This window comes from Myotis brandtii, unplaced genomic scaffold (assembly GCF_000412655.1).
Source record: "Myotis brandtii unplaced genomic scaffold, ASM41265v1 scaffold274, whole genome shotgun sequence".
Taxonomy (NCBI): domain Eukaryota; kingdom Metazoa; phylum Chordata; class Mammalia; order Chiroptera; family Vespertilionidae; genus Myotis; species Myotis brandtii.
This window is the reverse complement of record NW_005360425.1, coordinates 3,002,504-3,023,401: the sequence shown is the minus strand read 5'-3', so window position 1 is coordinate 3,023,401 and position 20,898 is coordinate 3,002,504. Positions and strand designations below refer to the sequence as shown.

The 20,898-nt window shown below is 46.2% G+C and overlaps 2 protein-coding genes across 2 annotated transcripts in view; one reads left to right on the top strand and one right to left on the bottom strand.

Moving 5' to 3' along the window:
- The window catches only part of GNL2 (guanine nucleotide binding protein-like 2 (nucleolar)), a 21,921-nt gene extending 10,169 nt beyond the window's left edge, over window positions 1–11,752 (top strand). The window contains exons 6-16 of the mRNA XM_005868618.2: window positions 943–1,009; window positions 1,896–2,054; window positions 2,562–2,675; window positions 5,866–5,994; window positions 6,711–6,815; window positions 7,605–7,763; window positions 7,969–8,094; window positions 9,351–9,811; window positions 10,165–10,247; window positions 10,824–10,909; window positions 11,553–11,752. Of these exons, the coding sequence (XP_005868680.1) occupies window positions 943–1,009; window positions 1,896–2,054; window positions 2,562–2,675; window positions 5,866–5,994; window positions 6,711–6,815; window positions 7,605–7,763; window positions 7,969–8,094; window positions 9,351–9,811; window positions 10,165–10,247; window positions 10,824–10,909; window positions 11,553–11,705 (1,642 nt within the window). The 3' untranslated portion in view covers window positions 11,706–11,752. The remainder of the gene's footprint in view (window positions 1–942; window positions 1,010–1,895; window positions 2,055–2,561; window positions 2,676–5,865; window positions 5,995–6,710; window positions 6,816–7,604; window positions 7,764–7,968; window positions 8,095–9,350; window positions 9,812–10,164; window positions 10,248–10,823; window positions 10,910–11,552) is intronic.
- On the bottom strand, window positions 11,703–20,898 carry DNALI1 (dynein, axonemal, light intermediate chain 1). The gene is given in 7 exon segments (XM_005868617.2): window positions 11,703–13,404; window positions 15,899–16,063; window positions 16,384–16,562; window positions 17,599–17,768; window positions 20,045–20,187; window positions 20,677–20,770; window positions 20,772–20,898. Coding segments are annotated over 7 exon segments (834 nt in total). The 5' UTR covers window positions 20,819–20,898; the 3' UTR covers window positions 11,703–13,368.

The following is a 20,898-nucleotide window of genomic DNA, read 5'->3' as shown; positions in this document are numbered from 1 at the left end:
CAAAACTATTTTTGTTTTAAAGTCATTGAAGCTAGTAAATAAACAGATTCTTAACTTAATCAGAAAAATTCACTTTACATAGGCGCGATGGAGCATAGATTATGGTTCATGTCCTGCCAATTCGTTTTCATAATTCTCTGATATATTGCCTGATTACACGTGCTTTAAAAATTTTTTTATTATGGTAAAATATACATAATAAAACTTACCACTTTAACCTTTTTTAAGGGTATAATGTAGTGACATTAAGTTCAGTCACATGGTTATGAAACCATCACCATTACCCACTCCAGAATTTTTCACATTATCCCAAACCCTTGGCAACCACCATTCATTCTATTTTCTGTCTCTTGTGAGTTTGACTGCTCTTACGAGTAATTCTTCATGTTAGTACAGTCATACAGTAGTTGTTGTTTTGTGTCTGGCTTATCTCACTAGTATAATGTCTTCAAGGTCATCCATGTTATAGCACTAATCGGTGCTTTACCCTTTTTTATTACTGAATAGTATGCACATTGTTTTTAATCCATTCACCTGTCGGTGGACATGTGGATAGAGTCACTTTTAAAATTAAGTTTATTTTGCCTGGCCGGTGTAGCTCAGCAATTGAGCATCAACCCAGGAACCAAGAGGCCACCGTTTCAATTCCCGGTCAGGGCACATGCCCGGGTTGTGGGCTTGATTCTATGTAGGGGACATACAGGAAGCAGCCAATCGATGATGTTTCTCTTTCATTGATGTTTCTATCTCTCTATCCCTCTCCCTTCCTCTCTCTCTTAAAAACAAACAAACAAAAAACCATAGTAAAATTAAGGGTTTTTTTGGTCCATCTGCAACTACTTGTGACACCCTTTTCCTTTGGAATATGGTTGACTTTCCCCAAAAAATCCTTTTAATCTTCACAGTGCTCCAGTTCCTCACTTTGGGTACTTTCTTCTTTAGAAATGAAGCCCAAGAGGAGATCTATAAAAAGGGACAGTCCAAAAGAATATGGGGTGAGCTCTACAAGGTAAGACTTCAAACTCTCTCATTGAGTGGTCCTTTTGGCTTTACAGTCTTATATGAGAAAACTGATTCTGATGTATTGAAACCGTCAGATAAAGTGCAGGCTCTCCTACCTAGTCCATTCTCTTTCTCCCACAGAGAAACTAGGATCGTTACAGCCTTGAACATACTAGCATCGGTCTCAATAACTGCATTTTTATTACTCGTATAATAGTAACAGCTGCCTTATATACATTCATATATTCTGTCAATATTTCTTTGGGTTACCTACTAAAATGATAGTCCTGTTTAGATTTACTATTCTGCACGAAAATTGTTAAGTTGTTTAGTCCAGGCCTTTTATTTCATAGAACACAAATCTAGAAAGTTTGAATACCTTACCCAGCTCACCAGCTGGTTAGTGGAAGTCTTTGTGTGTCTTGAGTCCTGGTCCAGTGCTTTACAGCTGGCTGAGTTTTATCTACACACCGGTAACATTTCAATAACAAAGACCTTCAAGCATAGTTGCATCATTAAACGGTAACATAATAGGTAACTAGTAGAGTGAGAGCAAACTAAATGTTGTAGTTTTTTGTAAAATATACAAAACCTATAACAGTAGAAACTTTTAGAAGTCTTAAGAAGTAAATGATTCTGTTCAATAATGCATAGTAGTCATGAAATAAGATGGGTTTCATCTAAGCTAGTTTTCCTATTTGAAATTCGACAAGTTTCAAATACCCAGGATGAAAAAAAACTTTTGGATTTTGATCACTGAGCATTGAGATTGTCTACATTCAACTCTCATAAGGTTGCTATAGTTTTATTTTCCCCATGTTCCCTTAAACGTTAACCCTTGTTCATTTGCCCCTGTACGTTAGCAAAGCATTTTCACCTCTTTGAATTTGCAGGTGATAGATTCATCAGATGTTGTTGTTCAAGTTCTTGACGCTAGAGATCCAATGGGTACCCGTTCCCCTCACATTGAGACTTACTTGAAAAAGGAAAAGCCCTGGAAACACCTCATTTTTGTTCTTAACAAATGTGACCTTGTTCCAACCTGGGCAACAGTAAGTACAGCTGCTAATGCAAAACAGACTTCCCAGGCTGTTCAACTCATGTAGGCCTTGAGTGTCCACAAATTATTAGTTTTGTGGCTTCTAGGACTTGGGACAAGGGTGGCACTCTTGCGATTGTAGTCATTGAAGTGTTCTCATTGAAAACACAACTGAAACGGGCTTCACTGATTGGCCAGCTTTACCTTTTCTCCTCTGGTGGTTGGTAGCGGGGCAGCTTCAGGAGGAGGCGGCTGCCACAGCCACTGGCCTGTTCACATGTTACATTAATTGCATTTAGTAGCAATGAGGGCATTTTTGGAATATTGTTTTGCATTTAGAAGACAAAAGACAAAGCATTAATGTCATACTTGAAAAAAACATTTCAAAGAATTATAGCTAACATTTTCCATAGACAGCTGTGTATTTTGAAGCACAATCCTGTAATTCAAGCTCTGATTCTTCCTGTATTATAAATAAACAAGTTAAAATTTACCAGCATCTTTTCTTTTCCCTCTTTAGAAACGATGGGTTGCTGTCCTCTCCCAGGATTATCCAACACTTGCTTTCCATGCAAGTCTTACTAACCCCTTTGGCAAAGGAGCGTTTATTCAGCTTCTACGGCAGTTTGGAAAGGTATTCAGACCCGATCTGTTTCTCCGGTTGTGAAGCTGTGGGTTTGTGTTAATAATTTCTCTTGCCAGTTTGTCAGAAAGTTACACTCCTTACTTCCTACATCTTCTTTGTAATGAGAAACGTGTGTCCTACTGATGTAAAAAACCATAGAGCCTCATGATTATAAGGGGTTACTAGGTCAACCTTGGCTCCCACCCTGACCAACGTTGCTTCCCTTTCTGCCATATCTCTGCATCTTATGGCCCAACCTCTACTTGATGGACCCCTGAGCTCACACTCTGTTCCCTGCCCCGGGCTTTCAAGGCCTGCCACCCATCCTTTGCCCTCAGGGCCTGAGCTGTTTCTGTCCCTTCTGCCAAACTCCTGGTCAGATGTCAGTTCCTCAGGGAAGCTCTGAAACCCCATCGGATCACCCTACAAATGTTCTCAAAGTTTCATATTCTGTACCTGCAACTTCGCGTATTTAATTAATTCTACCTGGCTTCTAACAAAAGATACATGTTCTCTGTCCCACCCTTCCATATTTGAATACATGCTTATGAGTCTATTTCTTGATTCCCCTTCCCCCCACCCCCACAGTTGTAGATATTTAAGTTCCTGTGATGGAAAATGAGAATTAGGTTTCTTACACCTTCCCTGCACACATACTTACCCTCCCTCTCTTCTTCCTATATCATTAATGTTTGGCTAAATTCAGTGTTTGCATCATGACTGTAAAATATCAATTGCAGCTGATCCACACAGTACTGTGATTATAATTGCTTTCTAATCAAACCTTCTGTTTTCTCTGATGTTAACTTGCTCTATTTTATATGTCACTAATGGCCCAGCAGATTCCCTGGTGGAGTGGGACCTCCTAGGATGAGTGGGCACCTCCCTTCCAGGGGAACCAGCTGCTCCCGGCCAGCTGCAGGGTCTTCCTGGCTTGCCTTTCACCACCTTCTGCTGTTTCCTGTGTGGGGTCCCTTAGGCATAGGTCCCTTTTCTTGGTTTACTCCTGAGTAGCAGTGTTTAGAAGAACGTTTTTTGAGACCTTGCAACATATCTTTCCCTTACAGCATTTCTCCCCAGCAGTCGAGGGTATTGCTGCATTGTCTTCTGACATGTCTGTGGAGAAATCAGGCCATTCTGACTCCTAATCCTTTGTGGCTGGAATTTTTAAAAAATTTCTGTTCTAAAATTTCATAGTGATGTACTTTAAGGTGGCTCTTTTATTATTCAGTGAGCCAGACATTGGATGGGACTTTCAGTCTGATATTGTCCTGTGTTATTTTTTGGAAATCCCCACCCCACCCTTACCCCCCAGTCATCTCTGTTCTCATTCAGGAATTGGTTTTCTCTCCTGGTTTAATACTTGGATTTTTTAGCTTTATTTCAGTACATTTATGACATATTGCTCTATTTTCTTGGCAGTTTTTTAATTGATCATCTACCTGTTTTATTGCAAGATTAATTTTACCTCTCACTTTTAATTCCTGAGATCTCTTGTTTAACTCTGAATTGTCCTGCCCCCCTTTACAGCCTATTCTTTTTTCACAGATGGAATATCATCTGTCTCTGAGAATGATAGTGGTGTTTTGAAATTTTCCTCCCTTACAATGACTATGTTTCCTCCAGTTTCTTCGTGTGTTTTCTGTCTTTTCTACTAACACTTCAAAGGTTTGGTTATTCTTGGCTCTCCATTCATATTTAAGAGTGAGCCACTACAAAAAGCTGATACAGTTTTGTCGGGGGTGGGAGGTTGTTGAATGATAAGACTTCACTGTAGGGCAGTGGTTCTCAACCTGTGGGTCGCGACCCCTTTGGGTCACAGGGGTCGCCTAAGACCATCGGAAAACACATATGTAATTACATATTGTTTTTGTGATTAATCACTATGCTTTAATTATGTTCAATTTGTAACAATGAAATTGGGGGTCACCACAACATGAGGAACTGGGTTGCGGCATTAGGAAGGTTGAGAACCACTGCTGTAGGGTGATTGGATAGAAACCCAATATTTTGTTGAAGGACACCCTAGATGTCTGTGTCTATGGGTCTTTACTCTTGAGCCTGTGAGTTCCCCCAGAACAAAGTCTTCGTTCTCCATATCAGAGGTGGATAAGCCTGGCCAAGGTTCTGGGAACTCAGTGAAAGTAAGATCCTGAGGGTCTCAATATTCATTATTTAAGCTTTCAGGTAATCATTTAGGGAACACTTGCTTTCAGCCACTGTTAACTCTAAATCTAGGGTCCCTTTCAGGTCTGAAAATTAAAGGTCTTTTCAGAAATGCAGGGTTTCAAAAATACCATTATCCCCTAAGGCTCGGGTTTAGGGAAGTTTTGTGCCCATGATGAGTGAGGGCAGGTGTGGGGAAGTGACAGTTTCTACAAACTCTCCATGTCTCCTTGATTTCTGTCCAGCCCTCAGAGCTATCTGCATTGCTAATTTCCGAGGTCTTTTGTGATTCATTGACATCATTTTTGCTGGATTTTTAGTTTTTCTTCCTTTGTAGCCACTTAGTTTTTGTATTTTATAGTGGGCCAAATTAGATACTACTTTTTAGCTGCTAGTGTTTTGTTAATATCACATGTTAGTGTTTATTGTCTCATCTCCAGCTCATTTTTTGGTTTTAAATGTTTGGTTCAATGGGTATTCATTCCCACTGCTGTCATTCTGGGAGAGTTGGGGGAAGCAGTGAGGTAGACATGGATATTTACTCTGCCACCTTTAATCAGAGTCGCCATCCATTTGTAGACCCTCTTCTTGAGCTCTGCCTCCTTCGTTTCTTCTTGGCAATGAAAACACAAAATGTATTGTGCAGCGAAAAGGGATGGGACTGGGGTTGGCAGTTGGTGCATCTGCTGAGGTTCCCTTCCCTGAAGACATTTTATCAGTGGTTGGTGTTCTTCTAAATTGATGACTAACAAACTGTTTCTTCCTTTGTTTCTTGACCTACATACTTTTAACCTTAAAACATTCAAGAATAATTTCACATGGATGACTGAGGAAATGACTCACCTCTGATTTATTAATAAGCATATGTATCCAGTCTGCTCAGACTACGTAGGTGGTGTGTGTCTGTGCTTTAAATAAAATGCTAGCAACAATTTCATACTATATTCTTTATATTAGCAAAGTAATACAACCTGTTTGTCCAAAGGGATTTTCATGACTGCGCTTATGTAGTGTGTGTTCTTTTTTCGAACAGTTACATACTGACAAGAAGCAGATCAGCGTCGGGTTCATTGGCTATCCGAATGTCGGCAAGAGCTCTGTGATAAACACGTTACGCTCCAAGAAAGTGTGCAACGTGGCCCCCATTGCAGGTGAAACAAAGGTACGTCTGGTTTGAGGGGATCTTATTTACTTCCAAGACTTTATCTCCATGGAGGGTGATTATGTAGGACATGGACATTTCTATTGCTGCTCTTGAATGAAGACTACCATTGAAGGGTTAGTCTCAACATAATAGTTTGGAATGTGCTGAGTGGTTTCTGCCCATTTCAGTAAGACTAAGAGTACTTTGTATGCTGCTCTGAGGCTTTGGCATTTGGTAAGTGCTGTTCATATTTAAGTCTGTTTTAAATCGTCACTGCAACCTTTTACTTTGATGCACAAAGCTAACTCAAGAATATCCAATGGGTTAAGAAAGAAAGCTCAACTTTAGGGTAGTTTCTGGCATTTGGGGTCATACCCTGGAACACAGAATATTTGGGGGGCAACATACTGCTGCTGAAAGGAAGAGAGTCCAAACAGTATTAAGCTTCCAAGAGTACTTATAAAATCAGGGAGAGGTTTGCTGGATGTTATTGCACAATATTAGATGAGGATCCTACCTCTGCATTATTTTTAGACCCTTAGCTGATGGGAACTGTGGTTTATACTTAGTGAAGTGCCTCGTGCATGGCACACGTAGAGGAGAGTCTTCGTGGCTTCGTGACTCAGCAGGTGGCTTCTTTTGACTCTTCCCCGTCCCGCGCCCGCCTCATAAGCGTCAGGGGTTTGTGAAATTAGTGTTTGACCTGGGAAGTCTCTGGCTTTTTTCTGTCTTAGGTCTGGCAGTATATTACCTTGATGCGTCGGATATTCCTTATCGACTGTCCAGGCGTGGTTTACCCCTCTGAGGACTCGGAGACAGACATTGTGCTGAAAGGAGTTGTAAGTACTCTGGTCCTCACAGGCTCTTGGTTTGCCTTTTGGGGAAAACGTTCTGTGGGGGACACTGGATACCTTTGCTTTTCTCTCCTTTGGAAGACAGTTTGGGGTCAAGCTGTCTGACCAAACTTTAGGAACATGATGCTGAACAGGGCACCCTCTCCATTCCCCTTAAGCCTGTTCGAGGAGTTAGTGGAACCATGGCCATATCTGGTTAATGTCATCCCACAAAAAGAGTTTGTAGTTTACACATGGGATCCGAAGGGAAGTCGGGCCTGTTTATGTTTAGTGATAATTCATCTTTGTGGGTTTACGGGTTGAGTCATTTTGGAGCTCAGTCATTTCCTCACTTGTTTCTGAATACAACCAAAAACTTTAACTGGTTCCACTTTACCTTAACCAGTGCTGCTGGCTATACATCCCAGTGCACATTCCTCCCCTCCTGTCTCAGGCTACTCCGTTCTCCTTGTGTGCTGGGATTGGTAGACTTTTAACCATTTCTGCCAGTGAGTAGCATGAAGCATTCCAAGTTTAAACTGCTTGCGGAAGCCACTCCGTTAGTTTGTGGTGAGCTGGGATTCAAGCTGAGTCCTGGGCTCCGTGGCTGTGGCCGACTTTCGGTGGCGCTCCTTCTGGCCCACCACGTCCAGCCACCTCAGAGACAGGCTCCTGCCAAGACCCACTTGCTATGTGGTTTTGAAATCTGTTTTCAGATATTATTACAAACAGTACTGCGAGCTTCCTGCTCCCATAATGAGGTTGGTAAGCAAGAGCTTTCCTATTAACATCTAGGTTCAAGTTGAAAAAATTAAGGCTCCCGAAGACCACATTGGGGCTGTACTTGAACGAGCAAAACCAGAGTATATCAGCAAGACATACAAGATTGATTCTTGGGAGAATGCCGAGGACTTTCTTGAGAAGCTCGCTTTCCGGACAGGGAAGTTGTTAAAGGTGAGCCAGGGTTTGTGAGGTTTCAGACGGGGACATCTGCAGGCAGCTGTGATGTGGTCTGGACCTTCCTTTGTCGGGGAGGTGTGAGCAGCATGAAACCTGGTGGCAAGTAGATGGTGGTGATGAGCAACTGCTGATGTGCCTCCAAACTGGGTGCTGGTTTTGGTCTTCGAATTTAATTGGGAGTCTTTCTGTGATGTTTCAGGGCGGCGAGCCTGACTTGCAGACTGTGGGCAAGATGGTTCTCAATGACTGGCAGAGGGGCCGCATTCCTTTCTTTGTCAAGCCACCCAATGCAGACCCCCCTGAAGAGCCCCCCACAGCCCCCGAGGTAAGGACAGGGTGGGCCCACCTCTTGGAAAGCATGGTGACTGGCCTAGGTGTGGTGTCTTGATTGCCCCCCTTTACCAGCTAGGTATTTCAGTTGCAGTGTCTCCCAGTCCAGAATGCCATCACCATGACCTTGCAGGGGATGGCATTTGGAAACCAGAAAGTAGGTGCATGGCAGAAGACCGATTTTAAAAATATATTGTCTTATTGATTTCAGAGAGGAAGGAAGAGGGAGAGAGAGATAGAAACATCGATGAGAGAGAATCATTGACCACCTGCCTCCTGTACGCCCCCTACTGGGGATTAAACCCACAACCCAGGCATGTGCCCTGACCGGGAATTGAACTGTGACCTCCTGGTTCATAAGTCAATGCTCAGCCCCTGAGCCACCCCTGCCGGGCTAGAAGACCAAATTTAAATACTAGTCTTTAGGGCCTTGAAAAAAGAGGGCTCATTAAATGTAAGTGCTCTTCTGGTACTTGTGTCTTTTCCTACGCTTCAGGAACAGAGGCATTGCCAAGACTCATTTCTTTAACTGACATTCATTAGACCCAGCAAGTTATCTCTTGTGGTGGCAGAAACCTCCTTGAGAATCCAAAAGCTAAAAAATCACTTTGCTAGAAAAATGTACATAAATATATATACATTTTATAAAACTTCCTGAATTTTATAGATTTCTGAACTATTTAGCACTTTTTTTGGAAAATCACTTAAGTTCTGTGAGTTTCATTTATAAGAATAAAATATTGCATCTGAGAAGCATCAGTATAAAGTCTGGTACATACTTCTCTTTACATCGTTATCTGAAACAGGCTCATCATTTTCATGTTCCTGCTCCTTCTGAACTCACCTTATACCTTCCTTTCAGATGTCTCCCCAGTGCCTCTCCTTAGCACTGGTTACTTCCTAAACGAATGCTGCTTATCTCCACAACACCCATTCCTTACAGTCCTCTGGGAAGTTGTAGGGAGTCTTACCCAGCAGTAAGAAGGTGTTTGGTTGTAATGATTAAATACTCTTACAGTGGGTCCTTCCTCTGGAACTGCAAATATCATTCTTTGATCTTTAATGCTGGGTTCTGAGTTTACTGCACATTGGCCTAAAATAGATAGTGACATGTCACATATTTGGGCATTCTCAGCACTCCCCCTTAGTCCTAAGAAGAGGACTACTCATTTGAGAGCAAGGTATAAATTCAGAAATTCCATTTTTCTTTTCTGATTTCTCTCCCCCACTTTTACCCTTTGGCCTGAATAGCTTCCATCCTCATCATCTTTGGAAGCTGCCACTGAAACAACCCAGAACAAGCCAGAAGAGGACATCACAGAAACTGTAGGTGAAGAGTCAGAATCTGTCCTCGAGAAGGAAAAAGGAGTGAACAGTCCCTGTGACGCCAGCTCAGAGATGCAGCAGATCCTTGCGCGGGTTCGGCAGAACTTTGGCAAAATCAACGTCGTGCCTGAGTTTTCTGGAGATGACCTGGTTCCTTTGGAGATGTCAGATATGGATGAGGAGCTAGAGAGCTCTGCAGAGGAGGAGGAGGAGGAGGAGGAGGAACAGGCCCAACAGGGGGGCGAGGAGGAAGAGTATTACCCAGAGTCCCGGGAAGAACACCAGGAAAACGACACCAAGGCAGTGATTAAAGCCCTGGATGAAAAGATTGCTAAATATCAGAAGTTTTTAAACAAAGCCAAAGCGAAAAAGTTCTCAGCAGTCAGGTATTTTCATCTCACGAATTGCAGTCTGCTCTTTTCCTTCCAAGAAGCTTGCCGTGAGCACTAGAGTGATATGTTTATGGGGATGGGGGGTTAGGGGGTATTGCCCACAGTTTTAAAAAGTGATCTGTTAGCTTTTTAAAGTTCAGCTCCTTAAAATATGAGAAGCTTCATTGTTGTTTTTTAGAAATGCTCAGGGAGCTGTGAAACTGTGGAGTGTTGCCTTCTACCTGCCAGTGGTGGTAACTGAACAGGAGTGGGTTGTGTTAACCTGTAAGGTTGTCTCAAGTCAGCATGTGGCTTGGGCAGTGGAGGGGAATGTCCGACAGCTTCATCATGTTGCTTTTCTGTTTCAGAATATCCAAGGGACTCAGTGAAATGGTTTTTGCAAAATCTGAAGAGCAAGAAACAACAGCTGAAGAAGATGTGGAAGATACGGGTAGAGTTAAATTATTAAATCATTTAGATATGATTGGCATCTTCAGGAAATCCAAGCTAAATCTTTAAGTTATCTCTTGTACCGTCACTTCTACACAATTATTTCCATCTGGCAAATTACCTTGGTTCCACAATCTATAATACAAATAGAATTATCCACTTTTTATTCTGCCCATTTCTTAGGATTAAATTGGTAATTCAGGAAACCCTCTTCAACAGGGTACATTATTAGCCTTACAGTTGAAGGGTGGGTCTGCAGGCAGATTTTATTTTTTGTGGTGGGCAGGGTGGTTTATGCATTTATTTTTTACTCCGTTGGACTAACAGCTTCTAACTCAAGAAGAGTGTGTTTTCATGACATAAATGCACACCTTGCCATGGCCTGTGGGGTCCCTCCTGGCCCGATGCCCTCCCCTTCTCATCCTGCTTCGCTCTGCACTTTGCTCGCCATGCTCCATTCACTCGGCCTTTTTCCTTCTTCCAGCGCATCAAGTTCCTTCCCATCTTAGGATTCATAGGCATATTTTGAATAGAAATTCCTGTTTCTTTTTTGTGTGTGTATATTCGATGTTTCTAGCACCTGCCAAAAAGGGCAAGAAGAGGAAGGCACAGAGGGAAGAGGAACATCCAAATAAATCTCGAAAGACGCTGACATCTAAGGAAGTACGTGTTTTTTACCTTAAGCATCACCCAGGTATAGAAGGTAGAGAGGAGGAGCCTCGTTCTATGGTGCGCTCTTTCTGAAACTAGTGACCTAGAGTGGAGTTCAAGGAACCCCAGTCCCAAGTGACGGAGTTGAAGACAGTTAAATAGGATCAGGAGTTGGCCCAGTGGATGAAGGTCTTGTTCTCAAGTGTAGCCTATCATCTGGAAGCATCAGTTGGTTTTATGTGGCCCCAGGGAAATGACACACAATGAGCAGAGCTGTTACTAGGCAGACGGATCTCTGTTCCCTGTGAAGTTAGCTTTGTAACTGGGCTCTTCAGAGCTGGAACGGGCCCTCTTAGGAGGTGGAGAGCTTGTCGGAAATGTTTGGCCTTTGACCAGGGGACCACATGTCAGGAGTGCAGTAGAACGGATCTAAACATTGGATGAGGGCTGGACCAGTTGAGTCTGTAACTTGGACTTGTCACAAATCACAGTGGAGGCACAAACTTGGTCTGGGAGATGGACCCTCCCTCGTTAGCACTGACTGCTTCTAGTAGCTGTGGAGTGGCACGGGGATGGAGCACAAAGAAACAGGGGCCTGTTTTGTGATTTTCAGAGTTTGAATGGTTTGCCTTTTTTGTTTTGCCGTTTTTTACAGCGGAGGCGAGCAGCACGGAAGCAACAACCCAGAAAAGTTGGTGTCCGCTACTATGAAACACACAACGTGAAAAATAGGAACAGGAACAAAAAGAAGACCAATGACTCAGAGGGACAGAAGCGCAAACATAAAAAATTCAAGCATAAGCAGTAACATTTTAAAGGCTGTTTATTAAATTATACAAAAATATGCATTAGAAACTGTGTTCAATTTCTTCCTGCCCAGTTGGCATTTCTAAGGCCACAGTGCATTGTTCTGAGGTTTGACAGCTGAAACCATTCACCAGTGCCAGCCCCCAAGAATTTCAGCGATGGAGTCCATTGGCATTTCCGACACGGATCAGCCCTGTGGTTCCTCCAGAGAGAAGCTCTGTCACGTGAATGTCTGACAGAAACAGGATGATATCTATAGAATGGGAAGGGTGGTGTTTCTTCTGTCCCAGCAGTTAGCATTATGGAACAGAAGCTGTTGGAACACAACAGTAAAAACAAAATTTCAAGGATGTAGTGGGCATGGCCTGGGCTTCAAAATATGAAGACAAGGCTGCCGCAGCTTCTCTTGTCCCTCACTGCGTCTGGTAGGTGGGTCCGGTTGGGGTATCCGTGCTATACTGTTAAGTGGGCGTGGCACTAGTACATCTCAGTGCGTGGCATTCTTTCCCATGAAAACGACAGCATGCAGAGCAGAGGGAGCCTTAGAACTCCTCAGGACCCTGGACAAGGGGAAGCTGTGCCTTCAAATTTGAGAGTCAAATGGGGGTGTTTGACTTGGTGGAAGGTGAAGGTAGCTCTTGGTCTGCAGTTTGTCACTGAGCCTGGAAGCCCTACCAGGATGGTGGCAGATCAGGCTCCCCTGCGAGAGCCTTCACATCTCCAGGGGAACACAGAGCACTGAGAAACATTCCAGCTGAGGGGGTGCTGAAGTCATGCAGCTTGCTGCCCTAGCCCACCCTGTCGCTTATGTAGTCTGGGTCTACGAAGCCAGAAGAGTCCTGCGCGTCCAAACTTTGAGTTTAACTTAAGGGGAACAGTAAAATGCAGTTGCGTGCAGGCCATAGCCTGACAATAATTAGGACTGCAGATAGGTTTGGGCACCTCTCCCATTGTTAACTAAATTTAGCTACTTAGAGGGGTGTAGGGCCAGGGTTTGATTTTCAGCAGAAGAAAGTGAACAAAAAGGTTTTGGGGGAAGAGCTGAGGTACAAGCAGTTCACCATGGACACAGTTCTTTCCAGGAAACATTTACTTAAAAGTCATGAGTTTGACTCTCCCACTGCCTTCTCACCTAGGCAGTCTGAAACTAAGGAAGGGGTCCAGTTGACAAGCGGGGATCAGATAGAGTATAAATCTATCCTTCAAAATGTGTTACTAGAACTGTGTTGGAGCCAGGATGGTGAAACGACATTAAATAAGGGAAAAATTGAGGCCAGAGGAGCCCAAGTTCAGGTACAAGATGAACTGGACCAGGAATGGGGTGGAACCAGCTGCATCCTGCTAGGATTAGTGACGAGAAAGCAGTTGCCTCACCAAAGAGGGATGCAGCGGAAAGGGGTGGATGCTAAGTCTTACTATTTGAGTTGGCAAATCCCAAGGCTGGCCAGAGACAGACTGCCTGGCCTCACCACCTTCCATTGCCCAACCAGGAGCCTGGCTGCCAGACTTAGGTGTTTCATGACACTGGGTCAATGGTGTGACTTCTGACAAATATGTAGGTGGTGATCAGGGGAGCGTATGGCTTGTTCATTTAGGAAACTAGCTTTTTATTACAAAGGGCTTACGATGGGGTAGTCGTGTTTGTGGGACCCATATGGAAATTATCACTTCTTTGGTGCAATAATGCCTTCCAGTTGGGCCTGCAAAGCAAAAACAAACTCCATTAATATTTAAAACTTGCAGCCTAACACAAATAGCTGAGAGGTGATAAAAGTCTCTGGGAAGGATAATCCCAATGCTGCCACTCCAAACCCCCCCCCCCCGCTGCCCCTCCAAACCCCCCCCCCCCTTCATTCCCAGCTCCATATTTTCTAGATTAGCTGGTTTCTGGCTTGGCATACTGTCTTGCTACATTAGGAGAAACGAGAGCTGTCCTGGTTTCCATACCATAATGGCTCAGTGCATAATATAAAGCAGTGAAAAGGAAATTGAATCAAAGTTGTTGAAATAGTGGTTTTTCATGGCTCAGATTTCAGGCCTGAATATGTCTGCTAAGTTAAACTTTGGGATCCTGGGAGCTCTGTGCTGGGACAAGAGGTTTGGGAAACAGCAAATTTTCAGCCCCTGAGACAACTTGACACCCAATTAGAGAAAATTGCTACCAGTGAGTAGGGAGCTGTCTGTCTTGCATGTAGAGCCGAAGACACTTGGGAGCTATTTGCTCTGCTCCTCTGGCAGCCAGTAACATAATTTACTATCATGGTGTGTGGACAGATCTTTAAGTAGGTCTATCCTGGGGACTGCAAACACTGCTTTATTTGCAGTGCAGTTTTGAGCCAATAAAAATAACTCACTTCTAAAGAGTCCTTCACCCTGGGGATTACAGCGTTGCTTGTTAATGTTAGAAAGATGCCAAGGTGCTCTGCTTTGCTCTTGCTGCCAGTACTATAGAGGAACTGAGGAACTTGGGCTTAGGGTAAAGGAGATAAGGGAGGCAGCTTCAGAGGCTGCTAAGTAAACATGCACATCTGGCAGTGAACGTTTGTAGCTTTTTTGTTGTTAAACGCAGCAACGAGAAAATCTGTGTCATCCTGCACTAGCACTAGCCACTAATACAAGCCCTTCTTTATCTCAAGTGCCTGTCTTGGTTTGTAGTACCAACAAGCCTACCAATCCCAAGAATGTAAGTTTTCTATGAGACTAGGGTGGAGAGGGAGAAAAATTCAGGGGCCCCTTCTGGCCAAGGGCCATGGGAGACAGCCACTAAATGTCGGTAGGCCCTATACCTAGAACAGTGGTTCCCAAACTTATTTGGCCTACCGCCCCCTTTCCAGAAAAAATATTACTCAGCCCCTGGAAATTAATTTTTTAAAAATTTTAATAGCAGTTACTCATCGCCCCCAAATGCACCTGTGGCCATCACCGCCCCCCTGGATCGCTGCAGCACCTACCAGGGGGCGGTAGCGCCCACTTTGGGAATCACTGATCTAGAACAGTGGTTCTCGAGCTTTAGCAAGCATCAGAATCACTTGGAGACCTTGTTAGAACAGATTGTTGGACCCCCCAACCCCAAAGTTTCTGACTCGGTAGATCTGGCATGGGCCCAATCATCTGTGATGAGAATAATGCTGGTCTGGAATCCAACCTTTTTAAAAAAAAAATCCTCACTTAAGGACATTCTTCTTCATTTTAGAGAGGAGGAAGAGAGAGAGAAACACTGATGTGAGAGAGAAACATTGATCGGTTGCCTTCCCATATGCACCTGACCAGGGATCAAACCCACAACCTTTCAGTGTATGGGATGATGCTCCAACCAACTGCACCACACTGGCCAGGGCTGGAATCCAGTCTTTGAGAACTTTTGGACCAGACAGCCTGGAGTTTCAGAGGCCTGGCCCCTGCTCAGCCCTTTTCTTCACCAGCCCCCCTCCTTCCCTTCCCTCCAGCTCAGCTGGATAAAAGTATACACCCGCAAGAGGGCTTTGAGGGAAAACACGAGTTCCTCTGACCACACATCCTGGTTTGAAATGGTTCTTCCGTCTCAAAGGGCCTTCCCTGCCTGCCCCCAATGCAGGGTCTAGGTGGGGACTGACGGCAGGCGGGAAAGCACTGAGAGCTCCGCCCACTCTAGGAAGGGCCAGACCACCAGCTGCCTTGGGGAGGAAGTTCTGCTTTCTGCCATATCCACCCTCCCAAGAATGGACAACTGTTTTCCAAGGGGAAAAAAACACTGCAGAGCCAGTCTGAGGGATCATGGGGATTCGGAGTTAAGAACAGAGCCCCCTCCAGAACCAGAAGAATGGAGAATCCGGGTAATCAACCCCCATTGCCCCTCACTGCCCCCCTTTCCTCCCCCAAAAAGTCAGCTTCCTTTACTCCTGGGTAGTGCATATAGATGGTCTTTAAAGTCATCTGACCCTGGGCGGTTTAGGTCAATGGTTAGTGTTGGCCCTCGGACTGAAGGGTCGTAGGTTTGATCCCCAGCCTGGGTCAGGGCGTGTGGGAGGCAACGAGTCCATGTGAGATATCTCTCTCCCCACCCCACCCTTTCATTCTTTAAAAATCAAGGAAAAAAATGTCCTCCAGTGAGGATTTTACAATAGTCATCCGTAGGAAAAAGAACCAAAGGCTTGGCCTCTGTGGCTTGGAGGGCGGGTGGACGTGCACCTCCACCGGGGTCTGTGTGATGATTACCTTCAGCTGCTGATTCGTCCGCTTCAGGAACTGAATTTCCTCATTGTGCTTCTTCTCCTCCACCTGTCTCCTCTCACTCTCCCGCTTCTCCGTGGCCTCACACTTTGCCTTCTGCTCGTTGACTTGCCTCTCCAAGTCTCTCTTTTCCGTTTCTAACTCTGTAATCTGAGGACAGAACCCCAGTCATCCTGGGACGTCGCCAAGTGGATGGGGCGGCTTGAGTGCCCTGGTGGAGGGGCCCTGGAACACACTGTCCAACCCAAGACATTGGCAGGGTCTGTACTGCCACCCAGTGGGAGGTCAGTGCCTGACACGGCACGTCCAAGAGGAGACAACCCTGTGGCGCCCCTTACACTCGGAACCAAGGGTCCTCACTGAGGTGATGGCGAGCACCCTAGGAGGCCAGCCTGTAGTGCCAGAATGACAACCATGTGACCCTGAGACAGAGGAGTCCAGGGCCAAAGGCTTGTGTAAACCCCACTCACTTTCCTCTCCATGTCTGACTTCCCCTGTTCAGCCTGCAGCGCCTTCCTCATGCCAAACGCCACGCTGCTCTCATACAAGGTCTGGTAGGCAGCGATGGTCATGCGGATCTCGTCCCGGACTCGCAGCAGCAGCAGCCCCCTCTCCGCACAGTTGATGGTGACCTCACGAATCAGCTCATCTTCCAATGCACACACACACACAGAGGTCAGAGAAGGTAGGCGGGGGTGTGGGGGTGTGGGGGGGAGTGGAAATACACCTGTCTACTGCAAACCACCCTTCCTATGGGAAGGTGTCCTCCTCACTTGGAGACAGATCTCAGGGAGGGGCCTTCAGTGGTCCCAGGAGCCTTGCCATGTAGCCACTGCTCTGAACTTGGCACTTGGGAGTTTGGCAGTTGGCAAGCCCAGGGCAGAGGGAGACAGGAGCCCCAGGTTTGCTTGCAGCATGAGGCCCCTCTCTTCCATCTTTAGCCAGGAACTGGGTACTATTCAAAGAAACCTGACTTTTCAATTGGAAGATGGTGGCTGCTTTAAAGCAGCTGGGAAATCCCATGTGTCTCCCTGGCTGGACTGGTTTGGCGCTGGAAACAGCACAGTCTACAGCTTGCCCACCCCTCTCCTCCATAAATGCTGTCCTGGGGGACAAACCACCATCACACTCAGACCGCAGGGAGCCTGTAGCCCTTGCAGCTGCCTCAGGGTTTGGAGGTGGTTTGCATGTCTATGTGGCCAGTGACATTGGGCAGAGGACAGCCACTCACACCTGCACTTGAGGAGGGAGAACTTAAATCCTCTGTCTGTTAACAGCAAATTACCCTGAAGTGCTTTCTGGACCAAGGGCTGAATGTTGATAGGTGGATATAAATATAGCACATTAATTTTTCTGATTAAAAAATTAACACATGCTTATTATAGAAATCTTTGAAAGAAAACAAAGATTTATAATGGAAGTTCTCATTTACTCCAATATCTGCTAAGAGGTGAGGAACCAAGTTGTCAGGTTGACCGGCAAGTGGGGGGGACTGGTGGGAGAGGCAGGGCTGGGAGGGAGAAGAGGGTGCATTTAGCAGATCCAGGGGGAGACAGGGAGTGGGGCACAGATGATTTCAGGATGGGGTGGGCTTCAGCTCAGGGATACTCAGAGCTTGGGGCTGTGCTGAAGGGGAAGAGAAAGAGGTAGCAGAGTGTAGTGCACCCTTCCCCCTGGCCACGCACCAAAACACTGTGAGTAGAGCTCCCGGCGGACAGGGCAGATACCAGTCTCCCGGGCCTGCCGCTGCTGCAGCTTCAGGTCCAGCTGCTCCTGAAGGTGCACCACATCCATCCGGGTGCTGGGCGTGCTGGACACCTGCTGGATCCATAGCTGTGTGTCTTCCACCCACTCCCTGCGGCACAGACACAGCCAGGCTGAGAGAAACCCATTGCCAGAGAGGGTCCTCAGGACATGAGCAGAGATGGCCCTCTGAGCTCTCTGCCTGGGCAGGAGTGGGGGGCAGCTCTGTCACCAAACCATCAGGATTCCCCATTCTTCCTTCTTCCTTGGGGAGTGTGTGGCCCCAAAGCCACACACACTCAGCTGCCTCCACAGGGCCCCTCCCTCGGGGCTGGGCAAGCTCCACTCTCCTCCAGCCCTCTGTGAAATCATCACCCATGCTCCAGATCTTACCCTCCTAATGTGTCCAGGACAAATGTATGGTTGTTGCTTGATATGAACAGAAGGCCCAGTGGAAATTGCCCACTGACTTGTGGGGTGGGAGACACAGGGCACCATAACCCTTGTGCCAGTCAGAAAGAGGTGCATGTGTGCAGTGAGGGATAGGGACGTTCTTAAAGGCATGTAGCTCCTCATAGCAAACCTTGGGTCAGAGGCATGGCCAGGTTCTAGAACAGGGGTCCTCAAACTACGGCCCGCGGGCCACATGCGGCCCGCCGAAAACATTTATCCCGCCCGCCGGGTGTTTTTGCTGACGCTGCCTGTCCTGCTTAGCAGCCGACTCGTCCCGGGCCCGCAGTGCGCATGTGTGGAATGTCTGAGGGACAGTGAACTGGCCCCCTGTTTAAAAAGTTTGAGGACCTCTGTTCTAGAATCACAAGGAGGGAGCCTAAGGGCAGAATCACCATGGGGGAGAGGACTTCCATGCCGTGGTGGGAAGGAATCCGCAGGAAAATCAACCCTTCCCCTTTCTTTGACTTCCACCTGAGAGGAAATTGCAGGCTCTCGTTTCATCAGAGCCTTAAAAACTGTGCTGTCAACGGATTATATAAAAAATAGTGGAAAAGGCACATCAGCGAGGGATAAGTGTGGCTGCAGAAGAAAGAAGCAGAGTAAGGGGATCATGGAGGGAGAAGGAGCTCTTTTATGAGGATTCTCAAGGAAGTCCTCCTTGAAGAAATGGCATTTGAGCAAGACCAGAGTAAAGGAAGGACAGGAACCAGGTGAATATTCGGGGAAGAGTATCCTTGGCAGTAAGAATAGCAGTTGTCAAGGCCCCGAGGTGGAAGAGCGAAGTGATTCTGAGACAGCAAGCAGTGGCCCCTGTGGCTTTAGCACCGTGAACAAGAAAGAAAATGACAGGAGATAAGATCACAGGTATGTTGGGGCGGGATCATGCCAGGTCTCACAGACCACTGAAAAGACAGTGGGTTTTGGTCTGATAAGATGGGAAGCCATGAGTTTCTGGCAGAAACCTGGCATGGTCTGACTTATGATTTGGGGGCTGTGTGGAGCATAGATTGTAGGGGCAAAGAGTGGAAGCCAGGTTTGCAGTGGGAGGCCACTGCAGTAGTACAGGTGATAAACAGTGACTAGAAACAAGATGATGGAAGCAGAGCTGGTGAAAAATGGTCAGATTTGGGATATGATTTCAAGGTGGGGCCAAAAGAAATCAATAAAGGATAGCATCTGTGATGTGAGAGACCAAGAGGGATGAGAGGTGGCCTGAGTCCCTAATAGAAAGGGAAGACAGGATGAGCAGGTTGGGGTAAGGAAGAAATTATGAGTTTGGACATGTTGAGGGTTGTTGTTTTTTAAAATCCTCACCCAAAGATATTTTCCCCATTGATTTCTAGAGAGAGTGGAAGGGAGGAAAGAAGGAGAAAAAGAGAGAGAGAAACATCAACGTGAGAGACATCAATTTGTTGCCTCCCACACATGCCACTACTAGGGCTGGGAAACCTGCAAACGAGGTACATACCCTTACCAAAAATTGAACCTGAGACCCTTTGGTCCACAGGCCAATGCTCTAACCACTGAGAAACCCAGCTAGGGTTGAACATGTTGAGCCAAGTGGATGGGGTGGCTTGAGTGCCCTATTAACATCTCCATGAAGGTAGGAAAGCAGTAGCAGAAAATATGGCTCTGGAGTTTAGAGGAGAGGACAGATCTGGAAATATACATTTGGGAGCCTCAGCACATAGATGGTATTTAAAGCCATGAGCACTCTGGAAATGAGGGTAGATAGAGAACAAGGTAGCCCCACCTTCCCAGGATCCAGCCATCTGTAAGCTCTAGGAACTCAGAGACACTGGGAGGAAAGATCAGCCAGGAACAGAGACAGCATGCCTCTTGCCATGTTCCCAAGTTCTGGGATGCAAAAGCCTGCGTCTTCTCCTAGCAACTATCCCTGCTTATTTTTTTTTTTTACGCTTTTTTTTCTCTTACCTTGGTGGCAGGATAGCATTCAAGATTTCTTCTGCCTGCTTTGTAGGATCTGGGACACAGGAAATTGAGAGCTTGGTCTTGGTTGGCGGTGGGATTGGACCTGAGGGTCCAGGCTGCTGGGGGGTGACTTTCAATGGCCGAGCCTGGGAGGAAGAGACACATTAGGGCAGGAGGTGATTCTGATACTAAGCACCTGGTCCTTGCTCCAGGTCTCCCATACACTTTCCCCATCTGTCTTCTCAGCAGAAGTTATGTCTCAGAGCTAAAGGAGGCCAAGAGTCTCTGGTCCCAACCCAATCCAACGCTTGTATCTCCTTGAACCGATGTTTCTGGCCCGGGTGCTCAGGCCTCTGCTTTCACCACCAGATCTATTCTTGCACCGGCTACCATGAAAAACGGCGAATCTCATTCATCTCCCACTGACTTCTTTTCCCGTCCTAAATTTACCCTCTGGAGTGGCCCAACATCTGGGCTTCTGGTTCCGCTCTCCTATCCTCCTTTCCCTATCCCAATTTTCTTTACTCTCAGTTGCTTCAGCCTCTATTTCTTGGGACTCCGGATCTTCAACGCAGGCATCTGTCTTTCCCCATAGGAGTTCCGGGCTCCCCTGCCCCCCTGAGACCCATCCTTACTTTGGGGCTCCGTTTCTCCGTATTCCGGCTCACCAGCACCGGGGTGTCATACTTGAGTAAAGAGTCCGCGGGGGGAATCATGGTGCCGGCGAGTAGCCCAGCAATTGCCCCTCAAAGGCAGGGCCTTGTTTACTGTCACCATGGAAACCTCTCCTCCCAGCCTCCAGGCCTGGGCGGGGCTTTGGAGTTGGGCGGGGCCAGCATCGCGCGAGTTTCTCTCGG